Genomic DNA, 15,591 nt, shown 5'->3' with positions numbered 1-15,591 from the left:
CATGCTATTCTTATGTATTTATTTTCTTTTTCAACGGATTTATCAAATTTCAAGCAAAAAAAACTACTTCATTTTGGTGTGTTGGCGACACCGTCTGGCTTTAAGTGATAGCGTGCATAACCTGTTATTAAAAGTGATTATAATAATATTGTTACAGTTAAATATATTTATTATATTCATATTATTGTTTGTACATCCATATAAAAATATTAGGTCGAGTTTTCAATCTTTTAATTTGTACCTATTTTCAATTTCCGTTAGGCTTTTCTGGTCACGTCATATGACGTAGGCGCAAATGCTCGTCGAACGGGTTGAGCGAACCCGGAAGTCACCTGCTCTCACAAACAATGAGAAATAAATAAATTCTATATTTTTCAAATGGCGAGACGCAATTTTATACCTTAACTACTTCTTAAATGCTAAATCGCTATCGAAAAACAACACGATGGAGGTCAGGGCAGTAGAAGACTCCTATACGGTATTTTTGTTTAATTTTTTCTTCAATAGATGCATTGTTTTATTGAGACCGTGCGCAAAACTCCGAAAATAAATTATTTTGTTTACTCGTCAATCTTTTATGAATGTTTTTTTTTTCAGTAATCGAAGATCAGAATGATAATTTACGGTGTTTATTTGTCTTTCCAGAACAATCTGATCGGGACTTTGCTGGCTATATTTGGGAACGTGCTGGTCAGCATCTCCGTAAATATACAGGTACCGTGCGAATTGTTTCTATATTATTGTTTTTATCTAGAAGCTGTTATTGACTCTCTTATATTTTGTCATCAAATACAATATATTCATAATTTCGTCTCATCTTGTATACATCTTGTTGCTGTGTCTCTAAAGCTCCATCCCTTTCTATCACTTTCCTTCTCTTCCATCTCTCTCTAATCTTCCCTTCATCTGTCTATCTAGCTGTCTGTCTATGTAACACTTTCTATCCCTGCTATTCCTTTTTACCTTTCTGTCTCTCTTTCTCTATCTCTGTCTCTATCCTTTCCTATCACTTTCTCTGTTTTTCTTTTTCTCTCTCTCTTACTTTATTCCTTTCTGTCACTTTCTCTCTTTTTCCTATCTCTCTATTCCTCTCTAACTCTCTCTGTCTGTCTATTCCTCTATTTATCTGTACTTTTCTCTATCACTTTCTCTCGCTCTTACCTATCACTTAAATATATGGAGTGGCTTGCGAAACTTTTTGGGCCTCCTTGAACTTTGACTTTTTGCCACATTTCAGACTTCAAAAATCAAGATATAAAACTGTAATTTCTTGTGAAGCATCAACTAAGTCAGACACAATCATGGAGTGGAACACACTTTATTGAATATTTTAAACCTTTTTAACAAAAAAAACCCAAAAAATGGGTGTGCAATATTATTCAGCCCTTTTACTGTTAGTGCAGCAAACTCTGTCCAGAATTTCAGTGTGATAGTCTCAGAGGTGTGTTTAAAGCGCAGAGAGGATCATGAAGAACGAGGAACACACCAGGCAGGTCCAAGATACTGTTGTGGAGAAGTTTAAAGCTGGATTTGGATACAAACAGATTTCCCAAGCTTTAAACATTCCAAGGAGCACTGTGCAAGCAACAATATTGAAATGGAAGGGGTATCAGACCACTGCAAATCTACCAAGATCGGGCCGTCCCTCTAAACTTTCAGCTCACACAAGGAGAAAACTGATCAGAGATGCAGCCGAGAGGCCCATGATCACTCTGGATGAACTGCAGAGGTTGGAGAATCTGTCTTTAGGACAACAATCAGTCGTATACTGCACAAATCTGGCCTTTATGGAAGAGTGGCAAGAAGGAAGCCATTTCTTAAAGATTTCCATAAAAAGTGTTGTTTGAAGTTTGCAACAAGACACCTGGGAGACACACGAAACATGTGGAAGAAGGATCTCTGGACATATGAGACCAAAATCGAACTTTTTGGTAACAATGCGAGACGTTTTGTTTGGCGTAAAAGTAGCACAGCTCCTCACCCTCAACACACCATCCCCATAGTCAAACATGGTGGTGGCAGCATCATGGTTTGGGTCTGCCATTTTCTCTCGTTCCTCTCCCTCTCCATTTCTCTCCACCTCTCTCTGTCTGTCTTTTTTCTCCCTCTTTTCTTTCCCTCACTTTCTCGTCTATCTCTCTCTTAACCTATCTTTGTCTTTCAACTTCTCTTGATCCATTTCTCTATCACTCTCTTATCCATCTCTTTTTTTCTTCCAGCTATCAAGCTAAATTCTACATTTTTTGTGTTCATGTATGGATTTTTCTTTGGTAATTGTGATACACCTTTTTTCCCTATTTCATAAATTAAACGTGCTTAGCCAGTAACTAAATTCTAACTAATTTGTGTGTCTATCCCACCAGAAATATGGCCACGTGACCATTGTGGGAGCCAAAGACCCTCGCATATTTTACCACACCAAGACCTGGTGGTTTGGCTTCTTTCTGGCCATTCTAGGCGAGGCGGCCAACTTTGTGTCCTACGCTTTTGCCCCTCTCAGCCTGGTGGCACCACTCAATGCCGTCTCTATTCTCAGTAAGTTGTCCCTTTTTTCTTGGGCAGATTGGCTAAGAGAGTGGAGAATTATTCTCTCATTTCTGTTGATAGTCATTGCTCTAAGGTTTTTACCATTTTCTACCAACTGTATTATACAAGGGCGGCACAGCGGCGGAGTTTGTATGTTCTACCCGTGCTTGCGTGGGTTTCCTCGGGCTTCCTCCCACATTCCAAAAAAACATGCATGTTAGTTTAATTGGCCTGTCCAAATTGTCCCTAGGTGTGAAAGAGCGAGTGAGTTGTCTGTCTCTGTGTGCCCTGCGACTGGCTGGCAACCAGTTGAGGGTGTCCCCTGCCCACTGCCCGAAGCTGGGATGGGCTCCAGCACCCCCGTGACCCTACTGGGGATAAGCGGTGCAGATAATGGATGGATGTATTATACAATCTTCTGCAGGAAAAACAACAAATGGGGGCAAAGGGTTATGTTGATTTTAGTTACAGTATGTGTTGTTGATTTTTGTGTTTCAGCAAGCTATATTTTGGGTTTCATCTTCATGCATGAGAAAACAAAGCCGAAGGAATTTGCAAGTAAGTGGGATTTTTAAGTTGGTTGGTATTTATTTGCTTATTTATTTATATAGCTTTAAAATATACAGTTGAATTACAGAGCTTATGTTGTTACTTTACATTTTGAAGTTGCAGTTTTTAATAATTCACCATTATAGGCCCTTGTAGCTTATAATAGAGCTAAAGCACATGTATTCAAAAAAGACATGCTACGGAAGCCCGAATGATATTAGTTTGTAAAACTCTGATGCCTATTTGCATATTTTCTTGTGTCAGCTTGGATCAATTTTAGCTCACAAAAGGACATAAATGTGGGTGTTTAATCCTACCTGCATCAACGAAAGACCGAGCAAGCTGGATACACCTGGAGCGGCTGTATAGAGCCTAGAGCTGGAGTTGGTCAGAGCCGGTATAAGTGGCTAACTTTAATGGCTAGTGCGAGAAGCTACTAAAGGAGGGCAGTAAGAAAATAGCAACAGCAAAATGTATCGTCACGGAGCAGCTAATAATTGCCGCTAGTGGCGAGCAAACTGATTAACATAAGTGGCTAGAGGAGGAAAGAGTGAAAAAAGTGCCTCAACCCTTAGTACTGGGCTGAAACGAGCCAGTCGCTGGAGTTGGTCAGAGCTGGTGAAAGTGTCTACTTTAGCGGATAATGGGAGAAGCTACAAAAAAAGCTAGTGGAAGTGGAAGATGCCTGAATCAGGGTACTCTGCTGAAAAGAGCCAATAGCTGGATTTGGTCACAAGCTGGATTTGGTCACAACTGGTAGGAGTGGCTAAAGAAGGAAAAGGTGAAAAAAAAAACAGATGCCTGTATCAAAGGACTATGTGGCAATCACCTGCAGGGTAAGTGGCTGTTAAATGCCAAAGGCACCACCCAGACAAGCCACATTCACAAAATATTAATTCGGGCTTCTGTTGTAGTAAGATGGCGGCCAAACACTTCAGCTTGTGCAAGTTGTGTAATCTAATTACACATTTTAAAACCGAAAATTATGTTTATTAGATAGTTGTTTTTTTTATTATTTTTTTTCGAAACAATTACGTTTTATTTGAATTAGGTATTTTTACACCACAAGCAGTCGCTCTATAATACACACCAAGGCTTTAAATAGAATATGTCCGATTTTGAGATTGGTTATCTTTGTTGTTTTACACCAAATTGTGCGCGGTGTCTTTCTTTCAGAGCGCCACAGCCTTTGCTTCCTGGGCGCCCTCCTCGTTGTGGGAGGGACGTACCTTTTTGTAGCTTTTGGGCCAAATTTGCACCAAAAATTGACAGCGGACGTAGTGGTGGAGCATTTGGTCGGATGGCCCGTGCTTTTGTATCTGGTAAGTTCCCTCTTGCTGTTTTCACATCACTTTTTTCAACATTATATACATTATATGTTATGTGGGGACTTTTTTTTTTTTTTGCAATTCCTGGGCAGGTTTTGGAGATCATCACCTTCTGCCTCCTTTTGTATTTCTACAAAGAGAGAAATGCAGACTACCTCGTTGTCATGATACTGCTGGTTGCTTTGCTGGGTAAAAAATAGATAAATATCATGTACATATATATATATATATATATGTTATTCACACTGTAAATTCCAGACTATAGAGGGCACCTGATTATAAGCCGCACCCAGTACATTTTTAAAGGAAAAGAACATTGTGTACATACATAAGCTGCACCTGACTATAAGCCGCATGTGCCCACATTGAAACATGAGATGTTTTCAAAGAAAGACGGTACACGGAAAGAGTTTTAATAATATACGGTACCTTAACCCCTTAACGTTTTTGATAAACTAGTACGTGTCTGTACTATGTCACCAATTACTGAAATATGTCATGCCGCATGTCATTGGAAAGCTTAAACTCTTGGGATTCAAGATATGATTCATTTTTGAATATACTCATCAGAGAATTGTCACGATCGGTCTGAAACAAGATACCTGGAAACTATAAAGCACAGGTGACCAACCATTACGTCCCCTGTCCGTCTTCAACTTCTTTGAATGTCCGCTAAAATGGCTTCGTTGCATCAAGGACAATCCATAGAATCCAAGCGTGTAGATTATTTGTTCCAAAACTCACAATAATGCCCAGCACAATAATATTTAATACATGTGTGTGTTTATTCATGTATTTTATTTTTACTGCATGTTAAACAATTTAAAATACACTTTGAAATACAGCAGTTCATTTGGATAGTCTTAAGAAGTATTTTTACAAAAGTAATGATTACTGTAATACTAATTATTAAAATAGTCAATATTCTTTTTTTGATTAATTTTAAAAAGAGATACAAATGTAGTTTCATGTAAAACAAGTTTTACACATCAAACACAATAATGCCCTCATTCTAAGAATAATTTTTATGAAAATAAAAAGAATACGTGCTATAACTATACATGTAAAAGTTAAAGAGACTAAAATAAAGCAAGCTATTTTATATTATTGTTGTTTTATTAGAATAAAAAATATTTTCTACTTAAAATGATCTTCCAATTTGTTCTTTTTTTACTTGATGTACAAATATGAAATACTCCGCTCCAAGAAATTTGCATGTAAAACAAGTTAAAATATACAGTCAAATAAGAAAAGTCATTGTTTAAATGATAAAACATCTTTAATGACGCACAGTTTCTTTTTCCAATAATTTCCTTCTCATTCTTATCATTTTAAGCAGTGTGCATTGTAAAATGGTAAATGGTCTACATAGCGCTTTTCAAGTCACTGAAGACCTCCCAACGTGCTTAACAATGTGCTTCACACTCACCCATTCACACACACTCGCACACACCGATACCTGCCTATCTGGGGGATAAGCTAATATCAAAAATCCTATATAAAGCAGAGTAATGGCCTGAAGAATATTTCACTGCGGGTACATTAATGGAATTTGTTTTGTGTTTTTACCATCTGCTCAGGTTCAGTGACCGTCATCTCTGTGAAGGCCGTGGCCCACATGTTGATATTGACCCTGGAGGGTTCCATGCAGCTCGACTACCCCATTTTCACCGTCATGTTTGTGTGCATGGTGTCGACTATCATTTTTCAAGCCAGGTAAAGGACAGTTTTTAGGATTTAAAAAAAAATCCTTTCATTTTCAGTATATAGTACGGAAACAAAAGATACACGCTGACTTTGATTTACCCGCTAAGAAAGCCTCATTTGTATGGGGAGATTTCTCCAGGATTATTCCATTTTATTTTCGTTTTATTGGAGCACTTGCTAAAGCGGTCTTAGGACCAAAGAGGTCGCAGGTTTGATTCCCGGCTCCTCTGCGTTAAATGTCAAAGTGCCCTTGGGCAAGACACTGAACCTCCAATGAACCCGATATGCAGGTAGTTGCCTTGCATGGCTGTCTATCGGTGTGTGTGTGTGTATGGGTACGGTGTGAAGTGTATTGTAAAGCGCTTGTAAAGGTCCTCAGTGACTGGTAAAGCACTATATAAATGAATTCCATTTACCATCAGGGTTCAGATAGGCGTTTGAAATCCTTGAATTTTCTTGTGTTGTCAATGTTTGAAAAGTGTTTCAAAATTGGGTTAAGTCTACGTAAGTGCTTGAAATTGTTGCCATTTGTCTTATGTTAGGTGTTCAAATAAGGGTTTTAAACTTATTTTATGGTTCCAAAAATGATTAAAGCTTAAAGTAGAGAGTAAGGATTAGTTTCCTTATTATGATATTAAACTGAATTTAGGGTCAGAAGTAGGGTTGGGGCTGTTGTTACAGCAAGAGTTGCGTGCAAGTTTAGGGTTCGAAACTCGAGTTTGAGCTCCATATTGAGATTCTAAACTAAATGTAACGTTCCAAAGTACATTTGGAGCTAAGGTTACGGTTTGAAACAGGGTAGAGTTACAGCAAGGGTTAGGTGGAGGGCTAGGGTTAGGAGCTAGGCTTTGGGCTGTAAGCCAGGGTTATAAACAGATTTTAGGGTTCTGAAAAATAAGTTTGGGGTTTGAAGCTAAGGTTTAAGCCCCCATTCTTTGGATCTGAGTTGGATTTCTCCTTTGAAAGGTACCTGAAAGCAAATGGAAAATTGTCTTTGAACGTCCTTAAAAGGGCCTTAATTTGCAATAGAAAAAGGTGTACGAATCCTGTACCATTTACCATTATTGCCTGAAATGTAAACGTAGTCATTGAAAAAACTATAACTGAGTAACTTAAATTCCTGTTTCGTTTCAGTTTTATCTCCCAAGCTTCAAAATTATACGACTCTTGCCAGATCGCTAGCGTCAACTACATCCTCTCCACCACTTTGGCCATCTTGGCAGGTAGGTCACAGGACCTGTTTTATACTCTTCAAAAAGTTTTGTCAACTCAAATTTAATTTGGTCTTGGTGCTTGGAAATGGATTCCGGGTCAAAGGGCTAAGTGATGTTATTTGTTTTTAGGTTCTGTGTTTTACCTGGAATTTAATAATGAAGACATCCTTCACATCAGTATGTTCTTATTGGGGTGAGTCAAAATCAAAATAATGAGAACACCAGAAATGCATCATTGATATTTTTCATGCACATATAACATCTTCACCTCGTTTCAGTTTTTTTCTGTTTTTTTTTTAATTGTTTTTTTTTTTTTCTTAACTGCAATTTTGGAATTTCTCAATTAACTTTTCTGATTTCTACCTTCATCAAACCCACTCACTCTGACTGATTTGAATTTACAATAAAAACACATGTCGTAAAAAAAAAAATAGTAACGGTATTAAAATAAATGCAGCTTAAAATGCTTATAATCTTGTTCAGATCCATATACTGTACCTAAAATGAAAAATATTTGTTTGCGTTTAAACTCAAAGCCGTTCTTTTGCTTTACTAATGCTTGTAAATTCTGCCACTTAGTGGAAGAGCATGTATTTGCGCTTAATGTCACAAAGCATTGATATTGAATATAATCAAAGATACTATACTTGAAATAAAAAATAACATTTTTAGGACCAATTAAGTAGGTTTACTTTGCCACAACACATTTAAGCCCCAGTGTGTGTTATATAGTGACCTCTAGTGGTTTAAAAATACTTAAATAAAACACTATTGATTCAAATAATAAGCAAAACACATGTACTAGCTCATAAACATTTCTAAGGACTCATATGTGTAGAAATTGTATTAAATAACTTGAGAATAAGAATCAAATGCATACGACTTAACGTTTTGTTATTTTTAATTGTCGTCTAGCACGGCAGCGTGTTTCCTGGGGGCTTTTCTCATCACCCGAAGCAGAAAAAAGAACAAGAACTTCGAGCCTTACGTCACCATGAATATGACTAACGGTATGTAAAACCGCAGCGTAAAACATTTCTAGACGGCTGCATCTGAAACCTTTTCCTATGCCCATTCAGGCCAACCCACTATTCACAGTAACGTTCCGGAGGCTCCCCCTGAATTCACCGGGAGCTTTTCATACGGCGCTCTGGTCAACAGCGACAGAAACACTTCCTCCAATCGTCCCGTCGAAACCGAGCAGCCAAACACCGACTTCAGACCTACACAGGCATCTAATGGATCTTCTTATAGGAAGCAAGATTAGCAACAAGCTTTGAACCTTTTAGGTGAAGGAAATTGAAATTCGGTGCCTCTATTGTATTTACTTACATTGTATTTGTCTGCCTAAATAACTCCAAGGATGGCCTAAAATGAAGATTGACCAAATTAGGGTACAATAATGCTCAGGACTGGCTTCAAATGTAAAATAGACCCCGTTTTGAGGTGGGAACGTGAAGTGAAATTCCTGAAGAGCTGGGGGATAGTAACCTATGGTTTGTTAGTCCATTTGTGAATTTAAAAAAGCAAAAGAAAATGGTGAAATATTTCAACAACAACAGCTGTAAAATACAATACTATAATACATAAACATGGTAGCTAGCTAAGGCGTTCCAAACCCCTGGTTCCCCAGATAAAAACATAATAATGATAAAATAGTATTGAAGTAAGTAATTATTCGAATAATAAATGTGCATATTAATAAATATAAATGTAAATGTAACCTTTGAGGTGACATGACTTGAGCTGGTCGAGTAGAGTAGCGGGTGGATGCGGAGAGCGGATTAGATGGCGACGGTGGATAAAAAAATTATACCCGTTTTATAATTTAATTGTCATTCTCTTAGAAAATTGCCATGTGTTTATTTTCTCTTTATTTGTAACAATAGTTGAGATTGTCAACAAATAACGGCAATATTCTTGAGCAATGTCTGTGTCTCAAACCTGTTTTTTGAAGATTTCATGCACCGTTTCCATGGTTACTGTTTGCATCTTCAGTTAGCATCACTACAAGCCCTTAGCGAATTAACACTGTGGAAAAAATACAGTATTAATTGCCAACTCGTAAAGTTGTTATGAGGCACACAAGATTCTGAAGTAAATAAAGAGAAAGGCATCGTGGGAGGTAGTTCAGACGATCGCATATAGGCCGTGACACAAACTATCTGATATTGCAGAGCAACATTTCATTTGATGTCTACTAACAGCAGACAAGCATCCTAAAGACGTAACTTCACATACAGGTATGATGGAACACCTCCAAGTTTTAAATTTTAGAAACATTTTGTTTTTGGCAGAGTACACTGGGGAAAATGCCATCAATAGCGGCTGAAAAACGCCTTATTTCAAACCGTAAAGTAAAAAAGTCAGGTTACTATCCTTGAGGGTTACTTTATCTTTGTAAAATGGGATTTGTGCCTTGAAGCTGATGTCATACTATTATGTCTTTAAACAACTCCAATTCTGGCCTTTTTTGTGAATGGGTACAATGAAGGTGCTTTAATTTATTGTATTTATTGATTTATTGTGCCTTAAAAGGGAGTAGCTCTTCACTAGATAGGAATAGACAACCCTAGTTTTTGAAGTTTGTAGCCTTACGGTTGTTTGATTCATTTTATTCTCTTCTTTTTTTGAAATAAATGCCAAAAGCAGCATTGATGCACTATTTTCTTTATAGGTCGATGATCAGAAAGTATTTTATATGTGTGATTTTTCCCTTTGTTACTTGGGTTTATGCAAACTGTTTTTTCATGTTGAGGGTATTTTCTTTTTTTTTTTGAAATTTTAACAACTTTGAAAATATTTCGATGTAAAGGACGAATACTATACTTACTTTACTGGGACAAAATAATCCCTCATTGATTTGAAAATAATAATTGGAGCCGGGCAGCATGGCAGCGCAGTGGTTAATGCGTGTGCGTCACAGTTCTTAGGTCATGAGATTGAACCTTCCTTAGTGGAGTTTGCATGTTCTCCCCATGCTTGTGTGGGTTTCCTCTGGGCACTCTGGTTTTCTCCCACATTCCAAAATAAAAGACCATGCATTTCAAGTTAATTGGCCAGTTCAAATTGTCCCTAGGTGAGAATGAGCGAGTAAATGGTAAATGGTCTGCATTTATACAGTACTTTTCGAGTCAATGAAGACCTCCCAAAGCGCTTTACAATGTGCTTTACACTTACCCACTCACACACCAATAGGGAGTCAGCCATGCAAGGCGCCTACCTGCTTATTGGGGGCATTAGGGATTCAGTGTCTTGCCCAAGGACACTTCGAGTTGTCTGTCTCTGTGTGCTCTGCGACTGGCTGATAACTAGTTCAGGGTGTCTCCTTCCCACTGCCCGAAGACAGCTGGGAAGTGCTCCAGCACCCCTGCGACCCTACTGAGGATAAGCTGTGCAGATAATAAAATGTAATAAAGCCCAGAAAAAGTTGGAAGTTAGTCTTTTACTTTTTTCAAATGATTATTCATTAAGTGACGTAGAATAATTACATTATTTATTTAAAAATGCATTGGTTTATTCCACAACATAAAAACAAGAATAATTAGAAACGACAAAATGGTTTTAATAGTGCACTAAGACAATCCGGCTTGTCAAAGAGGCGGGATTTAATTCCAATACTGCTTATTGATTGGTCTTTTCCAAACTCCAGCGCACTTTCATTGGTCTAGACCCGTTAGGCCGCTCTGCATAAACTCCGTCATAACAAACCTTGATATTGACTGTAAATATGATTTTATTCAAACAAAGAAACGAATAATTTATTGTATTATAAAAATGTTTAAATTAGCTGCGTTTTCCTTCAAAATAAAAAAGGTCATTAGGCATAACAAAAGGCCACAAAAACATATTAGTTTTTCTAAAAATATTTTAGTTACTTCCAAGAAATTAAATCAATATTATTAGAATATTATTTAATGATAAAACGATTCAAATCCTTCATTTACCCGTACACAAAACCCACCGGTTGCGCGTTATGTCTAAGATTTCCTTTCTAACAGTGCTTTCTGATTGGCCTTTTCCAAACTCCACCGCTCTCTCATTGGCCCAGGCGTCTCTTTCAACGCACCGACTAGTTAGGCTGCGCCGCACTAATCCCGTCATAACAAACCTTGAATTTTTGACAGCAAAGTCGATTTTATTTTTTTAACATTTTGAGGAAAAGAAGCGACTTTATCACCTCATTCAGCGTGGAATTCCTTTTGAGATGATTTGTCTTGACAAACGGTAGCCGGGTGAGTTACAAGTAATAAACCGGCGTTTTGAGCCGAATGAATCGTTTGTCGGCGTAATATTGAGCCTTTTCGGTGTCCTTCAATGTCCTTGAATTTTAAAAGAAATCTCCCCCTTTGAGGTTTTCCAAACACAATTTATATAGTCCAATTTTAAAATGTTCAATTGCTTTATATTTCCTTCCGAAATGAAACAAAATAGTCTGTTCTGCCTCATCAGGTGAATGACGTTCTTGGTTTAATTTAACGTGTCACTAGAGGTCGCTGTTTTCCCAACTTGCTGTTTTTTTATTCTGGTGCACCAGAGAGGTTTTTTTTTTATTTTACAGTATATAGCCTAACACGCAAAAGGTCCCCGGTTCGAGAACGGGTGGAAACAGATGTTGGTCTGGAGAGGGATGGGCGCCACCAGGCTTTACTTGCCAAAGACACACCGTAGGAATTGGTGCCCCCTACGACCCGTGTGGTTAAGGGATCCAACCAACCAACAAACCATAAAGATTTAATTGTCAATTAATTTTGCATTCTGTGCAGCAAACATAGGAGTTAAAAAACAGTAAGCACAATTTACTTTGTTTGGAAGTTTGAACAAAATGATGCACGAGTTTAAGAATTAATTCGAGGACCTACAAGATTAATTAGCTAACCTAAAAAATTAATAGTGATTCATCTTGCTGTACTCCGATGAATATGATTTGTGGATAATCATTTGATCACTGCCTCAACTCCACATTGTGCCAACAGATTATTGGCACAAGAGTCCATTATTACTTCTTTTCATAAAAATTTCATCTTTTTTCCTCATTCATTTCATGCCAACATATCCCGTAGAAGGTCAATGGTTGGAAAGATTGAAAAATGAATCCTGGTATTATTTTTGTAACATAAAAAAATAAAAAATATTACATTGGAATAGCTGTCACTTCCAAAGTTCCATCCATTATCTGCACCGCTTATACTCAGTAGGGTCGCGGGGGTGCTGGAGACTTTATTAGCTATCTTCGGGCAGTGAGCAGGGGACATCCTGAACTGGTTGCCGGCCAGTCGCAGGGCACACAGAGACAGACAATTCGCTCGCTCATTCACACCGAGGGACAATTTGGATCGGCCAATTAACCTGACACACATGTTTTTGGGATGTGGGAAGAAACTGGAGTGCCCGGACAAAACCCACCCAAGCACAGGGAAAACATGCAAACTCCACACAGGAAGTTTCGATCTTATAACCTCAGAACTGTGTCGCACACGCGCTGACCACTGCACTACCGTGCTGCCTAGCATCTTTGCATTAATGCATAATGATAAAACCATGCAAATTTTGATTTAACAAAAAAAAAAAAACAATTTCCAGAAAGTCGATAAATACTTTTTAGTCAAGAATGGACCGATCAGCTTCTTAGACTTATTTTACTCAATTTCCTGTTAGTTTTGTTGAGAACACATTACAAAATGACGAATGAATATTGATCAATAAAAATAAATATATGATTTAAAAAATATAATTAAAAAAACGATGTAAGTTTTAAACAAGCCCCGCCCTTCAAATCTAATCATATTGTACACACCAACCCTGATAAGGTTATAGTCAACATTAAAATCTCTTAGGTTTCAAAAAACAGATTAACCCTAAAGGGTGTGGAAATCTAAGATCAACAAAACTATTGACCAACATTCACCATGATGAAAACAGTGATCACAAATAGAACAAGCTTGTCAAAATAGTGCATCGTAACAGGAGTAATGAAAAGTCGTGCAATAATATTCAGCAGTAAAATAAGTTTCCAAATAAATCATAAGATATATATTTTTCACTGTTTTGCGTCCTTGTTTAGGGTGGTGATGGTCCGAGGGAAGAAACTGTCTATGAAAGCTCTTAGTCCTTGTTCTAAGGGACCTGTAGTGGCATTAGAGGACAGAGGTCAAAGAGTTGGTGGCCAGGTTAAGTAGACTCCTTTATAATTTTGATGGCTGTGCTGCAGTATCACAAGCCGGAAATGTCCCTCAGACTGGACAGAGAGCCGCCAATGATTTTTCGGGCTATGTTGATTACTCTCTGTATGTTTATCCCGTTTACTGCTGTGCTCCCAGCATACCACACTGTGACGCCGTATGCCCGAATGCCCTCCACTAGTTAAGTGTTTATAGACAAAATAAACAAACCTTGGTGTTATAAGCGTTCTTCTTTGCAAGCAGAATAAAAACAAATCTAACCCTAACAAAGATTAAATTATTTTCTTATCAAGCTCCCAAAAGCTTTTAGCACCCTGCTCTGACCCGAGAGTGAGCTGGGACGGTCTGTATAGGTCTCCCCCGAGATATTAATTCAAGGATAATTATCTTTCATAGTGCCGAATCTTCCTTCCCGTGACACAACCTCGGCCATGCTGCGAGAGAGTTCCAAGGCGTGGAGCAACGGCTCCGAGGCCTACAGTAGCGATCCGGACGAGGAGGAGGACGAAGAGGACATGGTTTTCGGGGATAACGAACACGACGGCATCGGAGAAGAGATGATGGACCTGAGCGACTTACCTACGGCGCTTTTTGCCTGTGGCGTCCACGAGGCCGTGTTCGAAGACCGCATAGACAGGGTGAGTAGATGGAAACAAAGTATATACAGAATATATATAAATATATATATATATACATATACAGAATCTGTATGCCAGCGAACAGAACATCTTGATCAAAGACATAGACTCTTAAAGTAATTGTGCTTGATTGCATTGAGGGAGATAGAAGTGCCCTTCCATTGATATCAGCAGCAGCAGTTTTTTCTTGGACTGATTGGCCCTGACGGTCCACAGTCTGGGACAAAGTGACAAGATAATGGTCAAGCTGACCTTTCTTTCTGAAAACACCAATTTGTCCCTCTTTTTATGCTCAAAACACATCTGTCAAACCATGTTTGGTGGCTGTTCGGTAGTATTGGTGCAGAGAATAAGGACACCAGTTCTATGTATCGAATTTTACGGACTAGTGCGTACCCATCCATCCATCCATTATCTGCACCGCTTATCCTCAGTAGGGTCGAGGGGTGCTGGAGCCCATCCCAGCCATCTCCGGGCAGTGGGCAGGGGATACCCTGAACTGGTTGCCAGCCATTCGCAGGGCATAGGGCGTACCCATAAACCCCAAGTTGGCAAGAAATTTAAATGTCCGCCTTATACACCGGTGCACCGTATATGCGGACAGAATTAGAAATGCATTACCGTGTTTGTGCAATTATTGACCAGTCCACAAATTTCACTGCTGACCACAATATTGCATGAAAAGGCAGTAGCTCTTATCTCAGTATTTTCATGGTACCAGATATGTTAGTTGAGAGAATATTTTAGCAGCTCAAGCTAAGCAGCGTGGGTGACAAACGTTTTGATTACATATGGCCATGTTTTTTTAAATATTTTTCAGAACGACCGAATTACTTCCCACAATTACCTTTTAGTCATTCAGTTCATCTTGTGCGCTTCGTAAAGTAGGCTACACCACGGACCGTTTAAATATCTGACATATTCTTGCGGCCTGGCCCAAGGAGAAGACTTGAAAGAAGACCTAATGCCTTTTCATGTGTCGTCTGCATTCCTAGGGTTCTAGTGGATGGGCACTCCACACGGTAATCTGGGGTCTATTCCCGTTGCATTCAAAGTCATGCAATTGTATGCAATTGAGATCAGTGATATATATGTTTGAATTCCATGCGCCTTATAGTCTGGTGCGCCTTATATCTGAAGAAAATTGTATTTAAGTTGTAGTCTCTCTCCCTTCCTTATTCTTAGAGGACGCGCTTTATAATCATGTGTGCCTTATAGTGCATAAAATATGGTACATGTGCAGTTTGTATGCATGACCATAAAATAACTTCAAATAATAATAATAATAATAATTTCCTTTGTATTGTCATTCTTTGTAACAATGTAACCAAGGCTGTGTGTATTTCATTTTGCACACGAGAATGAAGGAGATAGAGATTTTGGTCCAGAACTCACATCTGGTCGGCCATCAGCAGCTGTTGAGCGTTTTAACCCTGTACAAAAGCTT

At 38.4% G+C, this 15,591-nt stretch overlaps 2 protein-coding genes across 2 annotated transcripts in view; both read left to right on the top strand.

Moving 5' to 3' along the window:
• Nucleotides 1–290: 290 nt before the first annotated feature.
• Nucleotides 291–9,978, top strand: nipal3 (NIPA like domain containing 3). Its single transcript, XM_088354173.1, has 11 exons — nt 291–478; nt 646–714; nt 2,364–2,535; nt 3,025–3,084; nt 4,252–4,397; nt 4,496–4,592; nt 5,984–6,119; nt 7,245–7,333; nt 7,454–7,517; nt 8,240–8,334; nt 8,404–9,978. The coding sequence occupies exons 1-11, from the start codon at nt 446–448 to the stop codon at nt 8,589–8,591; spliced, it is 1,149 nt and encodes a 382-aa protein (XP_088210299.1). The 5' UTR covers nt 291–445; the 3' UTR covers nt 8,592–9,978.
• Nucleotides 9,979–11,405: 1,427 nt separating this feature from the next.
• rcan3 (regulator of calcineurin 3) overlaps nt 11,406–15,591 on the top strand; it is a 46,146-nt gene continuing 41,960 nt past the window's right edge. Inside the window, exons 1-2 of the mRNA XM_088354537.1 lie at nt 11,406–11,559; nt 13,903–14,144. Of these exons, the coding sequence (XP_088210663.1) occupies nt 13,938–14,144 (207 nt within the window). The 5' untranslated portion in view covers nt 11,406–11,559; nt 13,903–13,937. The remainder of the gene's footprint in view (nt 11,560–13,902; nt 14,145–15,591) is intronic.

The sequence above is a fragment of the Urocampus carinirostris genome, chromosome 15 (assembly GCF_059441175.1).
Source record: "Urocampus carinirostris isolate Australia breed hairy pipefish chromosome 15, RoL_Ucar_1.0, whole genome shotgun sequence".
Lineage (NCBI taxonomy): Eukaryota > Metazoa > Chordata > Actinopteri > Syngnathiformes > Syngnathidae > Urocampus > Urocampus carinirostris.
Note: the sequence above shows the minus strand (reverse complement) of the source record. Positions and strands in the feature narration are given on the sequence as shown.

Excerpts from the sequence above, each read along its gene's own strand:
- nipal3 (XM_088354173.1), top strand. The coding sequence starts at position 446 with ATGGAGGTCAGGGCAGTAGAAGACTCCTATACG. Across the intron at positions 2,536-3,024 it reads CAATGCCGTCTCTATTCTCA|CAAGCTATATTTTGGGTTTC; the intron begins GTAAGTTGTCCC and ends TTTGTGTTTCAG. Across the intron at positions 8,335-8,403 it reads CACCATGAATATGACTAACG|GCCAACCCACTATTCACAGT; the intron begins GTATGTAAAACC and ends ATGCCCATTCAG.